At 37.1% G+C, this 26364-nt stretch overlaps 1 protein-coding gene across 3 annotated transcripts in view; it reads left to right on the top strand.

Annotated features, from left to right (window-relative positions):
• LDB2 (LIM domain binding 2) overlaps positions 1–26364 on the top strand; it is a 212071-nt gene that overhangs the window by 55552 nt on the left and 130155 nt on the right. For all 3 annotated transcript variants that reach the window (XM_062493404.1, XM_062493403.1, XM_062493405.1), the window contains exon 2: positions 16436–16538. In XM_062493404.1, coding sequence (XP_062349388.1) covers positions 16436–16538 — 103 coding nt within the window. The remainder of the gene's footprint in view (positions 1–16435; positions 16539–26364) is intronic.

The following is a 26364-nucleotide window of genomic DNA, read 5'->3' as shown; positions in this document are numbered from 1 at the left end:
GAGTTAAAAACTCTAAATTATTTTTTGCTGATAATTTCTCCTGTTCAGAGAGGATTATATGTTAGCTAAAACCAGTTAAGTTTGGAAAAAGTAAGATTTAGTAATCTCACAACTAGATGCATGCCCCCCCCAGAATGAAATGAAACCACAGGCTGGTTCCACATGAAGAGTAGTGTGAAAGCCAGGCACCTCAGAGCAGAGTTTCAAACAGCTATTTGCTAGGGTGAACCTTAAACTCTTGATGGTGTGGTCTTTAGAAAGGGGGATTATTTTTTTTTTTGTTTGTTTTTGTTTTGTTTTTTTGTGGAAGCTCAGCATCCTATCAGTCCTGGTCCCAGTGTAGACCCCACAGGGACACTACTCAGCACTGGAGAGACATGTAGTAGTTGTCCTTCCTACCTACCAAGCTTTGTGCAACGTCTGGAAACTAAAGACAAGAAATGCTGAAATCTCAGATCTCCTGTTCAGAGATTTTCTGGGACATGATATTTTAGGGGCAGAATCCACTAAATAGAACACATTATTTTGGAACTCTAGCTTATTTATTTACAACTTGGCAGACTCCTAGTCAGGAGGGGATAGCCCTGGCCCTAGTGATAAGTTCTAACAACTACATGTTTATGCACCAGTAGGTATCAGGAGGTCAGTCATAAAAACCTGTCAGTTTGTATTACTTCTCTGTTGACTCTCTATTAAAGCATGAAGGAAATGGGAACTGCCATACTGGGTAGTATGTCATGAATTAGATAAAATAAACTGATTTTTTCTTATACTGGTGCAAAATACAGTCACTTTGAGAACTGGAGGAAAAAAAACAATTAAATTTCTATCTTGTTATTCAGTTACTAAAGCAGAGATACTGCTTTTGCAGGTGAATGCAATGAATGTAGAATACATGCTGCTTTTGGGCTTCTTAAAAAACACATAGGCAGCACTCTCAGATGCTTGTGAATCTAGTGTTGAATTCTGTTCAGGTCGCCCCTAAGCGGATCTGTTTGGATATTAATGAATTGTTAATTTTTAAGTTATATGCCACAGGGAATAATGAAACTTGCCTCATCTTTAATATGTTCAGGTCACTTCCTTTTGATACCATCATTCAAATCAAAGAAGCTGAATGAGATAAGGGAATATCAATGATGATCATGGTTTCTTCTCTGTGTGAGAAATTTATACTCTGTTTAACACCCTGTCTCCAGGTGAGCTTCCAGTTAGTTGATGTTGATGGCCATGAGAATGAACATACACAATTAAAACATGTAAACCATTCTGTGCTTCTACCCAAAGCAGAGCCAGGCTCTGAAGGATCATGCCATTAGCTGAAATGTCATCCTATTGAAGAAGAAAAGAGTTTGGAATTCACTTTTTTCCATTGATCATGTTAAAATACATTTCATGCCACTCTAACTTTTCTCTGCAACCATGGCTACCATTAGGGTAGACTCCTGTTCTTCAAAAAACACACTTTATTGTTTATCTAGAGGACCTGAGAGCTTTGATTTCAAATTAGTTTTTTGATAGGATAAGACACAGAGTGCAAAATCTACAGCAGAAGAATAGAGTTATTTTGTGCCTGTATCATGAAACCAGATTAGACTAAAGACTGACAATTTCAAAGACCTACAATTCAGTCTGTGTGCTCCAAGTACTACACCATGCAGAACAGACACTGCTGCATCTCACTTCAGGTACACCCTGTAAATCAGGAAGGTATCCAGGATTATTTTGATCATTATCTGGATGGAAAAAAATATTTTCATTTTTATAGTGAAACACAATGTGTAGTAATTTCCTTAGAGTTATTTATGATAGTAGTAATCAAAGTGGAAAAAAATCTGTAGCTTGTTTCTCTCTACTTTACCATAGGTTTAAGTTACTTTTGAGTTTTTCTCTCTTGAAATCCAAAACATGGATACCTTGGAAGTACAAAAAGGATTACTTGATTAAATCTATGACGTATACCTGGCAAATGCACATTTTCTAGGAGTGCAAATAGATATTTTCAAGTAGAAAAAATAAATTCTTAGAGCGATGGTTAATTCATATTATATCACCTTTATACCCTACATTTCCTAAGGAGACATTTATTATCCCTGATTGCTGTGCTTATTATCATAGGAACAATGTGGAACACCATGTTTCCTTTTATATTTGCAAGGCACTGCTGCTGATGGTCTGATAGGTTAGATTATTCCCTAGGACATTCTTTTGTGAGACTCATCATGTCCAGTGTAGATTGCACTTCTCTTTGCATGTCCCATCTTGACCACTGGATTCAGCTGTTATATATCTATCTATATCTATATCTATCTATATCTATCTATATCTATCTATATCTATCTCTATATCTATCTATATCTATATCTATATCTATATCATCTATATCTATATCTATATCTATATCTATATCTATATCTATATCTATATCATCTATATCTATATCTATATCTATATCTATATCTATATCTATATCTATATCTATATCTATATCTATATCTATATCTATATCTATATCATCTATATCTATATCTATGTCTGTATCATCGATGTGTGTCAGCTCACAACCCGTAGGATCTTTCATCTGCTGCATACTACATAAGACAGCTGAAAATATTCAGAATCTCTGCAGTTTCTAGGCCATGTGCCCTGGGCAGTTTGGTGTCACCTCTTTGACTGATTCTAATGAGTGCTTGGAATATTGGCAGAGGAATGAGGAGAGTACTGACAGTGTAATCCTGCTTGTGGTCCCTTCAGATCAAGGTGCCTGAGTATTTGCAGGGAGAGACAGAGAAGCTGCTTTGATTCTGTGCTTGTTCTGCAAGCCTGTAGAGAATTTAGGATGTGAAGGCCTGTGATTGTCAGCTGGACTGGAGAAGGTTGAATCAAGTCAGAAGCAACTCAGTCCAGACCTGACTCCTGCCAGATGTTGATCCTTTCTGAACAAGTACATTTACAGGAGTCTGAACAAGGAACTGCTTGCTTAATACAAAGCATATTTGATCTCAGCACATTCTTTTGTCCTTGCTGATATGTCATGAGATATATGGTGGGCTCTGTGCTGACCTGGCAGTTACTGATGGGCTTCTTGCTGCTTTCAAATCTCACACGTGGAGGTTATAAAAAGTTCACATTCATTCTAGAATGCCTCAGACCAGGGATAACTTGATACATGACTTTAAGAAGCAGAAGACCTAATCCAGGAGACACTACTACTGATGATGAGAGTATCAACAAAAATGTGTCTGTGCACATTTATCAGGTCATCCAGTTTAGAAAAACACTTTACAAAACTTTCTGCTTCAGAAAGTAGAACTGAGAAAGCAAGAGAGGGGGAAAAAAAAAAAAGTAATTTTGTTCTAGAGCAGAGAGGTGATCCTTCAGAGTGCCAGAGGGACATCAGGTGTAAAATACAAGTGATTAGGGAAGAAGTCATTTAGAGGAGGAGAACCTTAAGAATAGTCAGCACCCTCCAAAGAGCATCTATGCTATTTTGATATAATATTTATTTGAGGACCTAGAGAGTGATCCAGCTACAACTAATTTTGTACGTTCTGACACAGCATAGTGCAAAGAAATATGATAATATCTCACAGTGGTTGTCATTGCACTAGTAGAAAACAAGTTGCTTGATGTGGATCCATATATTCTGGGCTGAGCTTGACATAAGGTTCTACTAGTCTAAGAAGGCATTAGCACTGAATCTTTTCTGATTTTCTTTCTCACTTTCAGCTGACATCTCCTCTGGCAGTTAACACATTCCCAGAAATGGGACTGTGTAGTTTCTTGGCTTTGTCAGGGCTATTGCTACCATCTCAGGCTCTTTGGTAGTATGAACACAAATCTTTTAGGGAAGCTCTGAAACTGTAGATGCTCTGCGTTTATGGCACTCTAGGGGAACACATTGTAATTAGGAAAAAAAATAAGGTTCTGAACATCACCACTGTATATTTTAGCTAGAAATGCACAACTGTAACAAAACATGCAAACAATGGTATGCCCACAGAATATTTTAGTGTTAATACAGAAGGATTTATATTTTTGAAAATAGGTCTGGCTGCTTGATAGGTGCACTTCTGTGAGCCCTTTAAGTTATTTCAGTCTCCTCTGCAGCAACATTGTGCAAACTTATCCATGTTATGCAAAACTGTTTTCTTTCTTAAAATAGTTTTCTGTGTGTTTGAACTTTCTCACAGATTCATATTCTTTCTGGTTTAAAACATTTAGTATCAACACTGGTAGGTTTTTTTAGGCTGTAGGTGCACCATGTATCTAGATCTTATTCCTTAGCTGGGGAGGAAGGAAACTGCTTTTTGAAAAGCTTTTCTTGCTCTTAGTCAGGAGATACCATCACCTGGAAGGCACTGAGGGTAAAAATATACATCAGCAGTCCAAGGTGTCACTTATTTGGCTCTTTGACTAATGTGAAAATGAAAAATCAGAAAGACCATTAGTAATTATTTCATGATGTAGCTTGTTGGCTGGAAAGAACACACCAAGAAAGACCCAAGTTTCCAAGCAAATTCAAAGTTTTCTGTGAGCAAGTTTTCCAAATTTTTACTTCTTTATACTTCTCTATGTCCTGCAACTTTACACAGAGAAATTTTGATGGCATTAGAAACCAGGAAAGGCCAAATACCACCTCTGGCAAACTAAGAAATCTTAAGTGAATCACTTTTACTGATTTAACAGCTCCACAGTCTGAAGTGATTGGTTGTAGTTAATAGGAAGCTACTGTTGTAATGAAAAGATGTTTAAAATTTCATTAAATGTTTACAGACCCAGAGATGAGGCCCCAGTAGATTATCTTATACAACATAAAGACCTATTTAAAAAAAAAAAATTACTACCTCTTATGAGCTTTCAACTGGATCATATCTGGTCTCAGCTACAAGGATGACCTTAGTGGGTGATTTCCTTGACATATGTAGCTCACACTTTTCTTTGCTTACTTTGTTAAATTTAGATTTATACATTTTTCATGTTTAAGCAGTAGGGTAGCTAGTAAATAGACATTTTTAGTAAATAATTGCTCATCTTGTTACCAGTTGACTGACAGCAAATTAAATCCTGCAAGGATTTTTTATACATACTAGTGGTAGTGATACAGCTAAGTGGCCACTTGGTAGGTGAGAGCTTTGTTTGTCTAGGGTTTTAGCATAATCATTAAATCACAGCTTTCTCTAATTGCTTCAGCTGCAGCCAAACTCAGTTGGATGGGATTCTGAAGCAAATGGAATTCTGTCACATTCAATATCAGTGTTTGCTTTATTAAATAGCATTTCTCTGGGGACCTGCATAGACTTTTGGAGTTTTTAATTTGTTACAGTATGTAGTAGCTGGCTTCTTTAGAGGAATTGTTCACCAAGCTGCAATTTTATTATTACTATTGATGCCTTTTTACTTTAAATGAGGTTGACAACATAAGAGATGCCATTTAGAAGAAAGCTTTACTTTGCTCAGTGAAGACCGAGTTTTGAAAGGGAGCACTTCTTGGAATGCATAAATTCTCCCATTTCTTTTGAAGTGAAAATTTAAAGTTAATAATTAAAACAAACACACAAACCCACTCTGTTATCACAGCCTCTGTGCTTCATTCCCTCTATATTTCTTTCAGTACAGTATATCCTTTGATTTAGCAGCCGTAAAAGCCTTGTCACTGATCTGTTATACTGTTCTACAATATTATAGCAGCAATAACAGTAAAAGTTTTGGTTCTAAGTAGATTTTTCATGGTGAGCAGGTGATTCAGACATCTCCATTTGAATCAGAATTTTAATTTGTAAATGCAAATATCAGTTTAGAAAGTGCCCTACCTTGTACTTCTCACCACCAAAACTTGCAAACCATTGTGTACATTGAGAATATGCAATGTCTGGAGCCAAGCTCGTCCTCACTTAGTCAAAGTAACCTGAAGTGCTGATTACTGTTCCTTCATTAATCAGGCCTGGCTGTACATGCCCAGTAGTGAGTGTTATGTGCTTGAGGAGGGCAGTGCTACACCACAGAATTGGAGAAGCTGAGTGATCTGACAGGACAACACATGAGAAATGTCACTACTTCATATGTGTTGTCTTGACCTAGGATTTCCATATATTTCAGATTACCCAGGATATGGAAGATATATATGAGCAATTATGTTTCTAGTTTAATTGTATTTTGTACAGGAATTTTGTATCCAAATACAGTATGAGATAAAAAACCAGAGCTTGAGGGCCTTTATTTGCAACTGTTGCTAGTTGGGGAGTAAAGTTAGGAAGCCAGGCAAATAATCACATCTTCATTTAAAGTATTTCATACTGGCAGAAATCTTTAACCAGTTCTCCAACTTCTGTCTGCCGCTTGGAGCTTTTTATATGAAACAGCAGGAACTTGGCAGCCTGGAGATCTTTGAGCATTGTGAGCAAAAAACTTGAACATCATTTATAGGTTTTCCTGCCAAGACTGTAAAAATCTAGACAAAGTAGATACAGTTTTTTCACCCAGCTTTTCACGTATTTTTGTCCTTCACTAAGCTCTCAAAGCCTCAACCAGTTTTCTTCCCGACTTTTAAATTCTTGGAAGATATATAGAATAGGATTTATCTTACCTACCTTTATCCCTAAAAAAGTTGCATGGCTAGACTGAACCATTCTCTAGGCTCCCTCTACAGACAGTGAAGAGACAGAGATCTGCAGGAGGCTTTTTATCTCACATGAATTTAGACAACTGTCTTGGGGTGAGATGAATCCCAGCCCTGTTGTCACCCTTTAGCTTTGATTCAGCAAATGTAACAAGTTCCATTTCCATGCTGGGATTTGGAGCCTTGCATAGAATATTCCAACATCTGATTTCCACTTAATTTAATGGAAAATGAATGCATAAGGCTTTTAATTAAGTCTTTTAATTTGAAAATCTCTGCCTTAATGTTTGATTAAGTCTGAATGCATGTGTTTGTATATTTAAAAATTACAAGCAATAAATGTAGCTGTGTTATTTTCAAATACCTGAGCATCTGATAACTGCAGCTGATTAGTGGCTCAAATGGCCACTGCAGGTGATACTATGCTGTAGTGTTGAAAACTAGAACAAGTAGAGTCTAAAATATAGACTCAATAACTTAATATCTCAACACTATTATCTTTTTCTTATCTCTCTCTTAAGTAGAAATTAGTTTCTGAAACACATTTAACAAAGATAGAGTGGCATCACCAGTTGACAAGAATGACTGTGGCTACTAGTACTTATAAGTACAGAATGCACACAGGAATTAACTTGGAATGTAGTTTTGCTATACTAAAGAACTAATCTTTTAAAATGATCACAGGAGTGGGGCTTCTGATATGGCTTGAATAAAAAATGTGAATGAGCTTTTAAGGGACATAAGTTGCAGGTCACTCTGTCTTTTGTGTAATTATATGTTAATTACCACAGTGGGTTTTTTTTTTGCTTAAAGAATATGCAGTGATTATGTAGCAAATATATAGAGGGGCTTTTCTATTACCTCTACATAAAGAACAAGTGATATTTGTGCTTTACCATTGCTTCTTGCCAAAATTTCTGTAAGGTGCCATAATGTTTACTTCTCTGTACTTTCTGCAATTATACAGTGCTTTTACAATTTCTTTGAGTGATACCTGGACACCCAAAACCACAGTTATATTATTAAGCAATTAAATGCAGCAGTATATAATTTAAAGTGTAGATATGGTTGTAAATTTTAGCAAGAGTGGTTTCTTCAATTCTTCTTTCTTAATTGTCTTCTTTTTTTCTGGCTAGTTGTTGCTAATTTAAGCTTTTGTGCATGAGATTTCCTGCCCTCCATAGGAGGAGGGGCACACAATATACTTGATCTTGTCCACTTCCTATACCTTTCCGAGAAATAAGAGCTCTTTGGTTAGTGCTGTCCATAATTTTGATATGCTCTTACGTGGTTGCAAAGCCTAATAGGATGTCATAATTATGAGTTAATTAGACTTGCAGACTAGCAAAAGCATAGCTGGATCTCAGCTCGGCAAAACATTTAAGCATATCCTTAACTTTAAAACTCCCTTGCTGAGTCTTAGCAAGAGTTTTCTCCAAGTCCTGTAGGGTAGAGTTGTGCATAGTGGTCTGGGTACCTTAAAGATCATCTGCCTCCAAATCCCCTGCCACCTCTCACTAGACTAGGTTGCTCAGAGCTCCAGCCAACCTGGCCTTGAACACTGCCAGGGATGGGGAGCCCACAGCTTCTCTGGCCAGCCTGTACCAGTGCCTCACCACCCTCACAGAGCTAATTGAAGCCTGTTGTCTTTCAGTTCAGAGCCATTTCCCCTTGTCCCATCAATACATGCCCTTGAAAAAAATCCCTCTCAGGCTTTCTTTGTGTATATAGAGATATATATCTCCTCACCTATATGTCTTTTCAATCCATCTAACCTTTTCTTATGATAAAATCAACTCTTGGTGCCTGCATTAACTAGCCCTTTTCACTATTTGATACTTCTGCAAGACTCCAGAATGTTAACTGGAAGGGTGGCTTGTCTTTCCTGCAGACTGTTCCCTTTCCTACCTGGATCACCAGATTCACACAAGAATAAGGAACAACACATAGCAGAATAAGTTTTTTAACACAGCTGAAGATCCATTTATGACCTCTGAAAGTACAGTCTGTTAGATCATAGTTTAGATTGTGGTTCTTCAGAGTCAGGGACCTCTGAAAGTCCCAGCTCTATACTTGTTTCCAATATACATGGTGCTTTTGTGTGGCTTCAGTAATCAAAGAGGTGGGGAGAGTCCAGTGTGGAATGGAGGTGTCAAGGACTGTCCTCATCATGTTCCAATGTAGTATGCTGTCAGTAATAATTTTATTTTCACTGTAATAAATGATAAAGGGATTTGTGTTCACTAAATTTTAGAGCCTTGGGAGTTGGTGCAGTAGGACAGATAGACCTAGAGAGACTAATTTACTAATATTACTGGGAATATGAGGTTTTTTTTCTGTGCCCTAGTGACATATAATATTTGATGCTTTATATTCACTCATGGCAATACTAGTTATTGCCTTTTCATTCAGATAGATGGCATAGCAGCTTCCATTTACTCATAGAGATGGAAGTAAACAAGGTAAAAAAGAAACCAGGTCAAAATGTCAGAATAAAATAAGAACATTTGTATGGCTGACGGTGGTACAGTAGATAATAGACACACTTAATATTCCATCTCTATAAACTATTCTCAAAGGCAGAGGCAGTGGGGTATTCTCTGGCAGAACAGAGAAATGTAACTGTGGTTCATTTTTGATAAACACAAAACTCAGGTCTGTGATTTGTCTGCAATGATCATGGATTGAGAATACTGCAAAGAAAATCTATTACTGTTTCCAGCCAGCCAGAGATATTTTCATGCCTATTGAAAAAAAAGGGCTCAAATTTTAAACAATTTTGAATATGGATTTAGTATGCACTGTATCTATAGCAAGTACTAACAGATACTCTGCTGTGGGTGGAAGTGTATATTTCTGTTAAAAAATGCTCAGTTTGGTTGTTAATGCCCAGTCTTTTTGTTCTCACAGCTGGAATATAGGTCTTATCCTGGGAGACCAAGTGAAATCTTATCCCATATATTTTAAAAGGAAAAAGGAGCATCTCCTGGTCAATGATGATATTGCTGTGACATCTCAAGGATGATGCCACATTGGCAGTAAGGAATTGGTAGTGGAGTGTATGGCTTAAGCCCACCTTCACTGCTCTTTCCCCCCATTTCTTTCTCCTATCCATTCTTGTGCACAAGTTTCAGGAATGGAAATAATGAATTCAAATTAAAGAAGCCAATGAAATGACACATTTCATAAGCTTAACTCCTTCTGCTCTGTACAGCTTACAGAAACGTATTAAACTGCAATCTCCTATCTGCTGCAGGTGGATAGTCAAACAGGCACGGAGTGGATATTTAAGAATTCATTTCTCTTTTCTCCGCAATCTTCAGTAAAATTTAAAGACTGACAAATAATAGGTTTTAGACCAGGCATTCTTATCTGATTCTGTTATTAGTCTGAACCATGTATGCCTCTGTCTTATCCTTTCCTGACAGCTTAAGTTAAAAATCTCTGTAATTTTAAGCACCACAATTTTAGAAGGATACCCAAATTGTTATACGTGTAGCATCTGTGTAGATGGAAAAAAATGGGTGGCTTAGTTGTAGTGGAGTAACTGTTCTTTTCTAGCTGTGTGTAGACTTGTCTTGCTATTTGCCAGCCTAATGAGTATCTCCCACAAATACACTAACAAAAGGTATCTAATTTGGGCATACATTAGTGGAAAGGGTCAACCATCCTCCTGAACACAAGAAGAATATTTGTTGTCCTTATTTCAGTGTCAGCATATCTCAGTTAATCTGGTAACATTTCCCAGTGTGGACTTGCTCTTTGTGACATATAAGTGACACTATCTCAAAGCAGTATATCTGCAAAGCTGAGCTGTATGGCCAGTGTCATGACATGTTTTTGCCAAAATGATGCTGATTCTCATATGCCTGGGTTCAGAGTACAAAAGGAAAATGGCATAAATCAATTTGTGTATTTCGCAAAGCCTGTCTCTTTTCTTTTTTTCTTTTTTATAATTTTTTATTTCTTCCACTTGTATCTGAAATAAAATAATTAATGTTTGATTTTCTGTTGCCTGATAGTGTACTGATTTATAGCCAATAAAAATAGGATCCTTGATATATTAGGCATGTCCAGTGAATGTGTAAGAGTAACTCCCTATTAAGGGCCTTTCCCTGGAATTCCTTTGGATTTTTAAAGCTACTCCAGATTTACATGAGAAACAGAGTTGTTGCCCCCGTTTTGCACCCCAGTCAGTCTCTCTGAGTAGGTATTGCTGTGGGGATCTGTTGCATGACTATATTCTGCCTTTTCAATAAAACAGAAATTTGGTGTTTCTTTACTGTACAATAGAAGATAAGTTCCTAAGTGGAATGTAAACAATAGTTTAATTATTAAGTGAGCTGAAGAGACTGATATGTTTTAGGCATTGAGCAGAGTTTTGGCAAGAAGTTGCAAGTGTATAATGGAACAGAAAACTACTTATGGCCAAAGCCAAGTCTTAAAATCTTTCAGCCAGTTTTACTACACATTGTTTGAGAGATGGAATCCAGCCACATTAGTAAGGGAAATAAAAGAATGAAACCCCATTAAAACTATGAATATATGTGAAATAAAAAATGGAAGGAATAGAGTCAGGCATTCCTAGCAGGGAAAGGGAGATGGATACCACGTGGTGCAAGATTAAAGGTATATTTAATTCAGTGTAAAATATGCTTTGTGTTTGAAATGAAATAAATGAGATAGAATAACAAACAGAAAAGCAATGGAAGTGGTTCTTAAAAACCAGCCCTGAGTAACCAGATTGATCCTCTTTTTCAGGTACTCTTACTAACTGTAGGGCACCACATATTATTCCTAGCAAGGATACTGGGAAAATAAGAAAGGTGTGCATTTTTTTGTATAACAAACAGCCATGTATGCATTTCCCCCCCCCTCCCCCCCCCCCCCATATATATGTGAGCATTCCTCTCTGACTCTGTTCCTACTGTTCCAGGAAAACCAATGTAGGCTCATTATCTGTAGTCCATACTGAATGTATACAAATAGAAAAAAACCTATGGCAGATTATAAAACCTTTGTGCTTTGCAGGACCACATCTACAGTACAGATGGGTACTCAAACTTCCAAATCTACAAAATTAAGATATATAGATTCCTAATAATTTATTACTCATGTGCAATTTGTTTCAAAATCTTAAATATGTTAGGTAGAGACAAGATTGGTCTACTTTAAAACCAATGAGGAAAATAACTGGTTTCTTGTATTTGGATACTTTATTTTTTCATGGTTTGGCAGTATGCTTTGAGTATAAACTTTTTTTTGGTACTTGTGAGTTTTGTAATTTGTAGTGGCTGTGAAGTTTTCCCAGGTGTATTTAATGGCAAAATCTTATCTTGAACTGCATTTTGAAATCTCAAATGTAGTTTAATTTGCTTGGAACAGGAGGAGGGAAGGAATGCCATTCTTTCCTTAGGGAGACAGCAGTTCCTTGTGCAACATTAACTTAAAAGAATATGCGACACATATATGTTGCCAACAGGAATGTAGATGCATAGAGTTCTGAAAATAGTAAGTGTCAGTAGGGGAGGATTGCAGATGCCAGAAGAAGAATGTAAGCTCCCAAGTGCTCTCTTTCTTTATTTTTACCTTGTCCAATTCCAAGATTGATGTTTAAAATTCAGGCTTTCCCTAAAAAGTGATTTTAAAAAAAGAAGTCTGACTTCAGAACAGATGTTTCCTGTGTGTATTCAGAATCTTTTTATTTGTTTCCATAACTCTGTTTGAATATACTATTTACACCTGTTGCACATGTGCAGCCAAAAGCAACGTGAGGGAAGAACCAAATTCAGATTCTCACTGGTCATGAGCTGTGGAGCTGCTGTACAGGGGTGGCTCAGGCAGAGACTCATGGCAAGCAGGATCCCTGTATCCACTCCCCTTGGGAACACAGCAGTCGTGCTCTGCAGCGCTTTCCCCTCTGCAAAACACTAGCCTAGAAATCTGTAACAGGGCATTAAACCACTTGACCTGCAAAGGCAGCAAACTGAACCAATCATTACTTCTTCTGTCTGTGTTAGCCACCAGGGACAGGTGTTCACTCTTCTTTACAGCAACCTTTTCATATAGTCGAGGTCTGTCATCATGTTCCCTGTGAGCTTCTTCTGTCTTATATAAAACACAGCTAGATCTTCTACCTTTCTTTCTTTGAATTTTTTAGGGTAGGTTGGTTTGTTTGCATGTGTCTTTAAACTCATTGATTCCTGTGGTTCTCACCTAATACCTTTAAGAGGGGGTGGCCTGGACTTGGTCGTAGTACTCCAAAAGTGGATAGACTATTCCAGTTGAAGTCTTTCCAGAGATGTGTTTGCTGGAGTGGAAGGGTATTGTATCTAAGACATTTCCCTTACTTCAAAGAGCAATTGATTGCTGACATACTTGCTTTATGATCTGGACCATTTTCTACAGTACTGGTTAGCCAGTATTACCCATTTTGTTTTTGTACTTTTGTTGCTTCACTTTATTGAATTTCATCTTCATTCAGATAATTTCTCCAATTTGTCAAAATCATTTTGAATTCCAGTTCTGTCCTTCAAGGTATCTACATCCTTTCAAGTGTGATTTCATGTACTGACTTTTTACATCAGTCCATTCTGCCTTCCAAATCATTAAACAAAAATAAAATAATTTGGAGAAAATGCCATAGTCTCAGTTGGCCTGATATTCCAGTTGCAAGCTTTATCACAGGCAAGTGGAAAAGCCTCATTTAGCTTGCAGACTCTTAATCATGTAAGTGTGTAAGGTGTAAAGGAGAAGCCAGCATGACTCTCAGATCACACAGTGAACATATGGGACTTTTAGATGGAGGGGGAAAAAGAACATCATTGTAGTTAAAATCTGATTACCTTTGCCAAAGAAATCAGAGTCAGGAAAAAATATTGAAACGGTAGGATTCCATTTACTTGGAGACCCTATTCAGAGCTGAGCCATGGTTCAAATTACAAATAATACCAGGGGTGGAGGGGATCAGAGAGAACAATGACAGTTGTGGAAGAAGTCGTTTTTCTGCTTGGGTACTTGGCCACAGTAGCATGGCATCTTCACTTCTGACCCAACTTGCTGGTTGTCTCTGCCCTTTTCTCTCCTGTGACCTATTCCTTAAGTTTATTTTAATATGAAATATTTTTTAGAGAATTAATTTTTTTTGGTTATGTTTAGGCCATTATTTCAATGTTTGAGCATGTGAGTGCACTACGTGAAAGGGAGGTTGCCATGGTAATTTCTCATTATTGTTGAATAGAAAAATAATTACTCTGGCAAAATCCCCCGTAACCTGTCAAAGCATGAGTTAAAGATGCCTGAGGGCAGCCTTGCCTTCACCATTTCCTTTCTGCAAATTATTTTTTTTTTTTTTTTTAATAACTGGATCCTATTTTGGTTTGGCTGAGGACACCTCATTTGGTTTTGTTCACATTTGGCTTTGAGAGTAGATGGGCCCACCTGTGACAAGGGTGGGGCAGAAAATTAATCAGCAGAGCATTTCCAAGGTTGACAGGATTTATAGACTCTTTTTTAAGGTCAGGATCTCTTTTGGGAGGTGGCGTGTTGCATATTATATTTTTCCTTCTTCCTCACCTAAAATATGCAAAAGCTTAAGATAATTGTCTTGGACTGTGTTCAAACTGTGAGAGTGTCTGGATGTTTTATCTAACCAGGGAGGGAATCCACAGTAATTCCATTTCCACATTTTCCTTGCTTTCAAGACTCCTTGGGAGCCAGCATGAGTGCAGATATGTGTGGTTTTCAGGTGAGGCCCTGCACTTTCCCTGCTCTTCTCTATCTTTCCCATGTGCAGTTACATCCTGGCTATGCAATGCTCTCCTTTTTGTTCCCATGTCATTGGATGCTGCAAGAGTAGCTCCAGTGGTACTTAAGTACCGCATTAACAAGAGCTGCAAATGTGGTGTGCGGCACTGCTGAAATTCTTCCCTCCACTCTCTCTTCCCCGTGACAAGTATGTCCAAAAGGTTAAATGGCACTGAGCCTGCCTTTAGTTAGATGGCAGAGTGGTAGCTCACAGGTCTTTGTTGGACAGTACATTCTGGCATGGGTTTGTGGTGCAGCCCCCAGGCTGTGCTGAGAGCAGGGCCCCGTGCAGAGGTGTGCTGAGCACCTGGGTACGTGTTCTGTGCTCACCACTGTGTCTTTCATGCTTACTGTTGTGGCTGCTTGGCTATTCAACACAGCAGTGTTTGCACATGGGAACACTCATTGGGTTTACACCAGCAGAGAACAACAGCTCTTTGTGGCAGCAGATTTCTGAGATGTGGGGACAGCTTTGATACCTCTTTGTGTGACTGAATGGCAGGGCTGTATGGTCCTGTCACTGCCAGGTGGGATGAGCCTTGGCAGGGAAAGTGTATTACAACCTCTGACTCAGACAAGAAGTCTCTCTAGGGTCTCTTGTAGGAACCAGATTGTTAAACCTGTCCTTACCATTTCTCCATTGGATGCTTGACAAAAAATCAAAGTGAAATTGAGAGGCAGGAAGTATACCTTGCTTAACATTTTGGAGTGAAATCCAAAAGTAACATCATCAGGAAACACAGCAGCAGAACTAAAATCTCCAGATTTCTCTGCATGTGTACATAATGAATATAATGGATGCATATTTTCCGTTAAATTTACATTTTATCTCAGGATTTTTTTTTCCTGTGAAGCAAAAACGTTTTTTGGCTTAGATCTACATTGCTCAGGGCATTAAGAGGTGCTCAGGCCTCAGTGTGATGAGTGAACCTGGCCTTGCACTGGAAAGGAAGGTGCTGTGAGTGGGATAGAGTGGCTCTGAGAAGTTCTGCATTCTCAGCATGCAGCCGGGGCATCTTCAGAAGTGGTTTTCCAGTTTTGTTACTGACCTTGTGTGCTACAATTGATTTAAGTCTCAGGGCCTCAAAGGAGCAGAAGAGGCTGAACCAAAACTTTCTAATCCAGCTATTAAATATATCCACAGCTTTTGAATGAAACATTTGGTGGGTTTTGTGTTGCCCAACTTCTGTGAAAACCCTTGAAAGTTAGACCACTTGTTCAGGTGTTAGACACTGAGATATGGTGCCTGTTGTTGATCATTTCAGTCTGAAAATGCCTGGTTCAATTGTTAGCCAAGGAACTACCTGTAGTACTGTGTTGGTATATGCTCTACATTGCTCACTATTTTAATAATTGCCATGTTCCAGCTATGTGTATTACTGTTAGTCTAAGTATGCACAAGTCATCTTAACACATTTTTTTTTACTTCTTTTATCACACTTACAAGTAAAGATTTCTCACAACAATTACATTTAATTAACTAGCTGGTATTTGATCAACCTGAAGTAGCATTGTATCTATCTTAAATGCATTGGAGTAGAATGGCCATTATATTTAGTTTCTAAATAACTTTCTTGTAATCTCGTGCTGATGATAAGGTTATGTAGCGTTCTAGAATTAAGTACTGAGGGATTTTTCATTACTAGGACCAAGCTCAGAAAAGGAGGAAAAACTCATAATTGCTTTATTTGCAACTGGTTTATAAAAACATATCTAGCACTTAGAAAAAAAAAGTTTTCCATTATGGAAAAGAAAGTTTTTGCATATTTAGTCTGCTGGATAAAATGAAAGACAGTTTATTATACTGTAAATTAAACACTTCAGGTTTCTTCCTAAATTAGAAATAGAACTTTATTCTAGGAAAATTAGTTTGAAATGTCATATAGACATCTGCACCCAAAACCATAGGTGAAGAAGCCAAACTAGGTGTGATCCTGCTGAATTTCTTTTACAACAGATGAACATATTTTCATTTGCCTTCTGTTAAGTGAATGATCTGTTGCTTCCTAGGATAGTGACAACCTCTGGTGGGATGCCTTTGCAACTGAATTTTTTGAAGATGATGCAACCTTAACACTTTCATTTTGTTTGGAAGATGGACCAAAGCGATACAGTAAGAAATGTATTTTTGTTCTAATGTTAAGTATGAGTTTCTAAAAACAGTTTTATCTGTACAAGACAGATGCAGCCCTGGCAATGACAAAGTCACTTGTGCATATTCAGCAACTATTAAGTTGCATTAAACAGTTCCACGAATTGGGAATCCATTTTTATAAAGTTCATCTGAGTTTTATCACATGAAAATAAATTATTTCCTCATGGAGTGAAGCAAATAATAAAATATAATATTTGGAGATTTTTTTTTAATTAATGTGGCTGTGCTTGCACTCTTTGGTAATTTTTCTTCTGCAAATTTCAAGTGCTGTGTCTTGTGGGCAAAACTGTTCACAGAAAGGAAACTTTGGAGCAAATATAAGTATTTTTGCTGGAAAGGCTTCCAGAATTAAAGAAGGATCGGTAAAACAACAAATTAAAATCTATATCCTTGCTGATACAGATAAGTATTATTCCATCAACTGTGTGGATCTATGCTGCTTGCACACATTAAGGACTGGCCTTGGATGCTGTCTGAGCAGCAGTGGAAGTCTAGAATACTCTCAATCAAGCACTAAATGAAAGCTTGAATAAAAGTGAAGCAGTGAATAAATCTGACGGCATTGGAATCCATTGCTTGTATACGCTGAGCAGCAAAAAGGGACAAAATTCATCAGACAAATTGTTTGAAGTGAATAATTCGCTCAGCTTTAGCACTAAGCAACAGAGAGAGAAGTAAACATTGAAAAACTGCATTGCCAATTGTTTGACTCTGTTCAGAGTGACCCCTGCTTCATGGTGACAAATTATGCTCTCTACTTAATGTTCTGAATCTTGTGAGATTCTTCTTTTTCATGAGAGTGACTGATTGTCAGTATATCATTCACATACTTCTAATTCTTATTATCAATTATCTCAGGTATTTATTTGACAAGTGTTACCTTCTTCTGGAGAAAAATAACAACCACTTTGAATGCATTTTTCTGGGATTAGTGTTGACAGAATTACAGTTTCTTGCCTTTCAAAGCAAGTGATAACTCTCTAAAGGTCCTCAAATTACAGCCTATAGCAATGTTGGTAACAGCTGATCTGTCCTGATTAGGTTGAGTCAACTTGTCAGATATCAGATTTGCTAGTTGTGTTGTCAGTCCAGAAGGCACAGATAAATCAGTAAAAAAGCAATTAATGTCCAGTTAGATCAGAGGCACTGCTGATTCTGGAAAACAGTACTGCATATCAAAGTATTTGTCAACGTGTAAAATACTCCTGTTGTCACAAATGCTTGATAATGGTTGTATTTGTAACTGGGACAGTTTGGCATGGGGTAATACTGTGATTTGTGCTGATAAGAATGACTGAAAGATGAAGTTACTGTAGTCATGCTTTTAAAAGTGGCTAGTACACAGAATTTTCCCTCTGGTTTTAAATTCTGACCTCTGCACAAATTGTTGTTGCTTTTGGTTTATTCTCAGCATCTGGAATTGAAGCTCCACATTTAAGGCTCTTTGCTGTTAATTCATATTTCCTTTCCTTTGCTAGTTAATATTTATGTAATACTGAACTACAGCATTAGTGATGCTTTTTGACATGAGCAGTATTCCAACTCAGTGAAACTCTGAAGAGCTTGCTGGTGAATGTTCTGGTTTGAGACTTCCATTGCCTTCTGAGAAGGCTTTGAGAGCACTCTTGGGGCCTGTGGGCTGTCCAAGTCCCTGCTTGGGGACACTTCCAGCACTGCTTGTGGTGGCTGCAGAGTGGAGGTTGCATGTTAAGAGTATCTCTCTTCTCCTAGCTGGGAACTTTGTGTCCAAAACCATGTTCAGGAATTGAGAACAAAGCCCGCTCCCCTTACCGGTCTCTGTTTTGCTTGCCCAAGCCATGCTCTAGCTCTGCTGTTCTCTTATGGATGCTCTTGGCATTCTCCCAAAAACTATAATGACACCCAGTACCTCTATTCCAAGCTGGTGAAGTTGCTGACAAGGGGCTGTGGCTCCTGTTAGGTGAGCATAGCACGTGGTTGCAGTACCAAGCTTGGAGTACTGAAAGCAGTGAAAATAAAGTGCCCTTTTCTTCATCTGTGCTGTCTGCAGCAAGACATCTGCCTCCTTGCCTAGTGTGTATGCTCTTTAGGACAGAGAGGGCATTAAACACACTGGAACTGGCAGAGAGGAAAGAGAAAAGACAAATTGTTCTTACTCTTGCAGGCACAGTAATGGAGGGAACCTAGATAAGACTCAGGAAAAGAGAAGAAGGCATCCTTTAAGAAGCTGTTTATAAAGTTGAAAGCGATGAAAGATGCTGACCTCTTGCCTTTGCTGCAGGGTTCAGGTCAAAATTGACTGCCTTTGTCTTGCTTCAGCCTGTGAGAGCTTTGCTTGCATCTCTGACATGGGTTGTAGCCACCATTTTTTTTTTTTTCCTTTGGGCAATGGTTTCCCTCTTCTGGCAACTAAATTCTTGTCTCTTGGAACAAACAAATTAAAAAAAAAAAAAAAAAAAAAACAACAAAAACCAAAAAACCACCTTGTATGTGTGCATGTGTGGAAAGGCAAAAAAACCCTTTTCCTGTCCATGGCCTCATTTTTCTCTGGGTTATGGCAATTCCCAGTCCGTTTCCCTCCTTCTTCTCAGGGGCTATCCAGAACTTGTGTTAAGCCATCAGAGACACGAAGAAGCATGCTGTTTTGCCCCAGGTTCCTTCTTCAAAGCCCCTCGAGAATGTTGTGGGAGGTTGCTGGGAACTAATCTTGAGTGCAGTTCCCAAATTCCTTTGGGGGCTTTTTTTCCTGTGGTTGCTTTAAACTTTTCCTTTCGTATCATAACCTGCTTCCCAGCTGGCTCTCTCTGTCCTCTGCTCTTACCTGAACAGTTCAATTCTACAGCCAATGCAAATGTTGAGAGCAGGCCTGTCAATCAGTGTTTGTGTAAATGGTAGAAGATTTTTGTTTAAAAAATTACTTTTATTTGCCTCCCCTTTTGTTTTAACTTTTAATATACAATTTTGTCCAAGAGATTGTAAGGGTTGTGAACTTACTTTTTTTTTTTTTGTCGCAGAAAACAAAGTTGCTCATTTACTTTCATGGCCCAAAACTGAAGCTTTATGAAGCTTCACAAAATAGTTTTATGTCTTTCATTCATATTACCTTATTTTACAGCACTCATCTCTATACTGACAAAAGCAGTTTTCTTCCCTTTGCTGTTCTCAATGTTTTCCCTGAACTGTCAGCTCTGAGATTCTTTCATTTATAGGGAAAAATAGATATGGTTCAAAATGGGATTTTAAGTCACTGGGTTATGTTTACTTTGCTTCACATCAGGCAACACTTACATAGCACTGTACTCGAGCTGGCTTTAAATGTCCCTATATCTGCAGGCACAGCATGTAAAGATGTTAAACTTACTTATGCCCTGGGAAGAGCAGAGATTTGTTAGTTCAGTGTTCCACCAGTGTTAATTAATTTGATTGCAAGGTTTGTTACACCTACACCTAGTTATCTGTGCAGAACAATATTTTGCCTTGGATAGATGTGACGTGAAAGCCCAGCTTAACTTTTTCATGCATAGATTCTGTGTCAGTCCAGAAATAGCTGCTGTGCCCATCTTTGCAGCTCTTTTTGTCTTTGTTCAGTATTTGATTTCTGTAGATGCAAGAACTTTACCTTCTGCAATCCCTTCTCCCTGGCACAGCATTCCAGAAAGAAGATATTATCTTCTTTCAGCCATTGAAAATATGTTTTTCTCCAACTTGCTTATACCCCCCCAGCTGTTCTTTTGGTCTGCTATTATCTATGAACCCTATTCATATTACTGAATTCTATGTTGAAATTTTAATGAAAATGCTGCAGAAAATAAAGATATATTTTAAGTTAACAAGGGTGTAAATTATGCATTTCTCTAATCTGGCTTCTTGGCTACCCTGAGATGGAGAGAAACCTCACACATTCTAAAGCTTATTGACAAGGAAATATTCCTAAAAGCAGGGATGCTACCTGTCTTACACTGCATTGAATTATAGTCAGCAGAAGCTAAGAAGTAAACATATGAAGTTCATTCTACAGTGAGAGCAAGAAGAAATTTGATTTAATATATTATGCCCTGATTTGTTTTTCAAGAAATAAATAAGATTTAAACAAAATCAAAGAAGAAAATATGCCTAATGGAGCAGATTTTTTGTTTCCTTGTTGTGGATAAAGCATTCAAAGAGGCTTCTATCTCTGTAAAAGAGTAAATACTAGACTCTGATCCATTGTTGCCCAGGTTCTTTGTTTCTCAGAGACAAAATATTTCCTGAACAGATAAGAGAAACAAGTTTGATTGACAGCTCTTAGCAGAGTCTCATCAGCTGCTGTGCTGACAGCCTGGTGATGCGCACTGTGCTGATGTGGTAGGGACTGACAGGTGATTGACAGCCCAAGACTGTGGAGACAGGAAAGATGAAGCATGCTCAGTAAGAATAATGTGCAGTGTTTATGCAGCACTGCAGAGAATAGGAGCTAGAAAGTTAACTCTTTAAGGGAAAGTGCTACTTTAACGCATAATGAATGCAGCTGCCACCGTACAGAAAATTAGAGCTTGTCTATGTTTCTCTTCTGTTCTCTAAATGATTTCTGTCCATGGAGAAGCTATAATAGTGTGAGGAAGCAAAAGCATGAGCCATTACATTTTTAGCTGTAAAAAAATTTCATGTGTGGTAGATATGATGGAGTCCTCAAAATGGATTTATTTAAGCTTATAGATGTAGAATATATTGAGAATTTCAGGCACTTTTTATAGGCTTTCATCACACAATTTTATATGGCATTGCATAATGTTACACAGTAGAAATTTCAAAAGGAACAATTTGAGCTCTTTGCTCTCCCTATCCTTAGGAAAATATAGTGATTTCAGTTTTATTGTTGCTCTGAATCTGTAGCTGATAATTGAATATGTATTTTCTGTTATAATTTCTTATGCAGTTTGTGTTTGGAATGTACAAAGTAGGTATACCATGCTTTGCATTTTATGCCATTTACTTTCATTTTTCCTACTTGGCTCATGAACCCTATTTGATTTTTCTAGATAGATAGATAGATAGATAGATAGATAGATAGAATAGGAAGGAAGGAAGGAAGGAAGGAAGGAAGGAAGGAAGGAAGGAAGGAAGGAAGGAAGGAAGGAAGGAAGGAAGGAAGGAAGGAAGGAAGGAAGGAAGGAAGGAAGGAAGGAAGGAAGGAAGGAAGGAAGGTTGGTTTACTGGGCAATAGTTTAAAAGTGAACTTTTGGTCAAGTGGCAAAATCATACACGTTGAAGTGCTTATCTAAGTTTTTCTGTGCCTTTAGAATATATTAAATAAGTGTATTTTTGATTTCACTACAAATTTTTCAATTAATACACAGCAGAGAAGCTGCAACAGATTCATTGTGATTTTATCCTTGTTTTTATAACCTGTGCAATGCAGGTAATTTTATAGCCCTTTATTGTAAAACTTTTGCAGGAATTAATAGTGAGAAGCTACATCTAGTGGGTACTTCTTATAAGTATAGCTTGGGAATAAACAGGGAAAGTTCATCACACATTACCCACTTGCATAACTATTTTCAAAAAGGTGGTTTGAAGGGCCAGCATGCTACGTTTTCACCCCAGGTTTCTCTAAAACTGTCATCTAGCATCTCTCCTATAACTCTTAGAGAGAAAATTAAATTTGCCTAGAGAAACAGATTGTTTTATTTCCAGGAACATCTTCTTTCTTTTTCCCTTCTTTTTTTTTCCCCAGGAAATCACAGTCATTAAACATCATTTGAGCATTCAGGTACAACACAGTAAATTGGCCTAGCTTTGTCAGACAGATTATTCTGTGTGACTCCCTGGATATACATATCTTTATGTACCACTATTCTAGATTTGGGTTTTTTCAAAGTTTCTTGGCAATACTTTTGTATTTGATTTCAGAACATAGGTAAAGATTTCATTAAAATCAGATGTAAGAGGTCCACAATTGCCTGGATTGCCACTAGCCCCTCCATCCTCCAGTTAATGATTTCTAATTAAAAATTACTTTCTTAAATTGATGTTTTAAAGATTTCTTAATCAATTTTACATATGCTCTATGAAAATTGTAAATTAATAAACTTTAGTAAGAAAAAAAGTAATGCACTAGTAAGTTAAATGCTTTACAGGTCTCTAAGTCTATTACAGCCATGCACTTATCTTTATCACCCAAACTTTTGTAAGCTCATCAAAGAATAAAATGAGATTTGTTTGACAAGAACTATTTTGCATAAACCCATGTTGACTGGCATTAATTACATCCCTTTCACTTCAATCTTTGTCAGTTAAATCCTGTATAATTTTTTTTCACTATTTTGTCTGGATTGATATTAAGCGAGTGTATTAGGTTATGCTGTTCCCTGACTCTATATTGTCCCTTAAATATCAGCAAAGCAGTAGTGGGTTTTAAAAATTCCCTCAGTAGTTTTTGATTTTTTTTAATTAATACTATATAGCACCAGATAGAAATGTGAAAAAAACCCTTTAGAACTCCTAATTTAAAAACACTTATTTCTCATAGATACCATTTAAGATCCATCTTAGCTGTTGATGGACTAGAAAGCACTTCTCACTCAAGATCAACATTCTTTCCAAAAGCAGAACCAAAAGGCTTCTTATATATTGATGTTGAAAATTTTTCTGTTCCCAAATTAAATTAAGGTTTGAGAAATTTCAAGTTCTTATTTTCTCTAGTTTTTACGGATACAAATTTTTCACTGCAAACTTTAGCATCTCATTCTAGTATTTTAGATTTGATATTACATTTTTACAGAATATTTCCCCCCTTTTATATCTTTGCTTTTATTTTCTACGGGCATCATAATTATCAGGATTTTCCCCCTTCTAATTATTGCCTTTGTTTTCCTACTAACATTATTTTTGCCAAAGTTGTTGTCCTTTTAACATTATAGTTGCATCTTTTAGGCATCTTATGAAATCTCTTTAACAGATTCTTAATTTTCATACATTTTTCATTTTTCTCTATTTTCTCCCTGTCAGTTGAACTATGGTGAATCCAGAATTCTGAAGCACCAGCTGTATCTCTCCTATTGACTGGGATTGTCTTTTCTTTGTCTGTACTGAATGCATGTTTTGGATGGCATTTTTACAGAAACATGTGGTCTGATTGGAGAGTGTCCAGGGGAAAGCAAAGGTCTTGAAATAAGACTTTCTAAGAAAAATCAAAGAATTTGGGTTGGTCAGGCTGCAGAAGAGAAGACACAGCAAGAAGGAAAGAGGAAAACGAGGCATAAATACAGGACATATGAAGGAAAGGCATGTGGTCTGTTTCCATATCCATGATGAGGAAGAGAAGAGATGCAGGTCTTAAATTGCATTATTAAAACAAACAAACAAACAAACAAACAAATAAATAAATAAATGAGGGGTTCACTCTTACTGGTGATAAAAATGAGGTGAGATTCCCTGGGGAGGCTGTGGAGCTGTAATCAGCAGTCTGTCTGACCTTCACCTCTGTTTCACTGAAGTTGCCAGTCCCAGAGCTGGTGCCAGCTTTCAGTGCCCCATTCAGTTTGGTCTCAGCCATCATAACCAGTTCTAGAACAGGATGCTAAATTTTTTGTGATTTGAAACATCTTACTATTTCTAATTTTGTGTTGTAGAAATAATGTTTTTCTAATACTGCTGGCTAAGCATGACTCTGCACATGCATCTTCCACCAATTTCCTTCAGAAAGAGCATTTTTTCTTTTTCTCCATATTACTGACACGTGTTGAAGGAAAAATTCCTGCTAGTTCCTGATTTGCAATTAGCAGATACGAATTAGACTTCTACCTCTGCCAGCTGCAGTCTTGTTAGCTAGCTTAGTGTTCCTGCACCTCTGATTTATCAATACCTTCAAAATACAAAGAAGGCTTCACTGCGAAGTGCCAGCCACATGCAAAGTGTGTGTTTATTGTCTGTGTGTACACAACATCAGTTAGGTACTCCGTGGAAAAGTTTATAATGAAAACTGTTTCGTCAGCTGCTTTCTCAACTCTCCTAACAAATAATGTAATGTTTCAGACATCTTACAAAGGGGGATCCCAGATTTCTTCAGCTTGTAACTAAGCAAGTTCTACAAATCAATATGGGAGACCCTGTGTCTGTGAAGTGGTACATGGAAAAGGGCTATTAATGTAAGAAAGGCTACTAACTCCTAATGTGAATATTGTGCAATTATATGGAGCCTCTAATTGCAATTTCTGAAACCCCAGTCAATCAGATTGGTTCTGCTGCTGTAAAAACAAATTAAGTGATAAGTCCTCTTTGGGAGAAATCTTAACATCATAGGACATGATACATAGAGGTGTTTTGGGTTCGTTCAGAAAGCAGAAAGAATAAAGGTAAAATTAACATGAGAGAATCACAGTGACTTATGGGCTTTTTCCCTGCCCGATACAAATGATGTCTTTGTTGTAGTTGGCTTTTGTTCACCCAATTGGCCAAATTATGTAGCATTCAGTTCTTTCTGCAGGAGGTGATGTTAACAAAATGATGGAAACCCATGCAAAAATTATGGAAATTAATAGAGTTTTACATCAAAATATTAACCAATTTTTAACTGTTTTAAGATTCAGGTTAAATTTTGTGTCCACAGTGTAATGACAATTCTGAGGAATTGGTCAGTATTTTTTCTGTTTTGCTGAATAACTGTGTTTGGCTTCAAATGTTGTCAGTACATCAAATTAGTTTTCTTTTATTGAGAAATAAAAAAAAGTGTTCCTATACTAGAGGTGTTTCAGGTTTTTTTTCCATGAAATTGAAAATATTCAGTGGTTATTGCTTCAGCTGTTAATGTGATCAAGTGATTCTTAAGATGATCAATTAATATATGTTTTGTTCTTGCAGAAAAATATCCTAACATTGTTACAGAGTTACTGTAAGAAACAAGACTGGATTAGAATATTCATATTTCCCTTAGTTGTCAGGATTTTTTTTTCTGTATTTTTAATTTTTTTTTCTTTTCTGTAAGAAACACTCATTTTGTTTCTTTTTCAGAAGTGAAATACCTCACTTTATGAATTACCTAAGCAATACTATAAAAAATATGGAAGCTTTGTGGTAGAGAATATTTTCATATTTTTGTCTCATTTCCAAAACAAAGAGAGATGTTTAATTAAGTATAGTAGTTTTATCCACAACTGATATAAACTATAATACTTCAGAGCACATGGATTGCCTGAAGGTGTTAGAAACAAATTTCCTTTTATACAGCACTGAATAACTAAACTGTGGGGCAGATTTTTTTCTTCCCTTTTTGAATCCTCAGATATAGGTGATCCAGAACAAAATTCCTTATTGTTCTGGGACATTTATGCATATTATGATGACTTTGTAATGATTTATAAATTCTGTATTGTGCATTTGCTCTTCCCAGTGCAGTTAGTGCTGTTGCATACTTCATGGCTTTAGCACGCTCTCAGGACAAGGCTTGTAGGTGCAGATGATCTTTTTTAAGTTCAGATAATAAAACATTTTCTTCTCTACCTACAAATTTAACATTGCAGACCTGTATGCACACACAAATAGAACATAGTCAAATACCCAAACATGCATCCTAATATAGTGTAGGTTCTATTACACAAAATGTGCATGCTTGTGTTTAATGTACAATGAAACTTTATTAAGACTTTTACATTGTATTTCTGTGATGCAGTGGAGCTGTTTCACATGATGTACCTTATTTTTAGGCACTAGGTATTTACTGTAGTGCACTATTTTAAATGGCTTAGGAGTACACAACATGCAGAATCACCAAAAATTATGGAATCTTTATAGAAATTAATTTAAACTGGGTCAGCTGCAGCTCCATGAT

The sequence above is a fragment of the Cinclus cinclus genome, chromosome 5, assembly GCF_963662255.1.
Source record: "Cinclus cinclus chromosome 5, bCinCin1.1, whole genome shotgun sequence".
NCBI lineage: Eukaryota > Metazoa > Chordata > Aves > Passeriformes > Cinclidae > Cinclus > Cinclus cinclus.
This window is presented reverse-complemented; position numbering and strand designations above follow the sequence as displayed.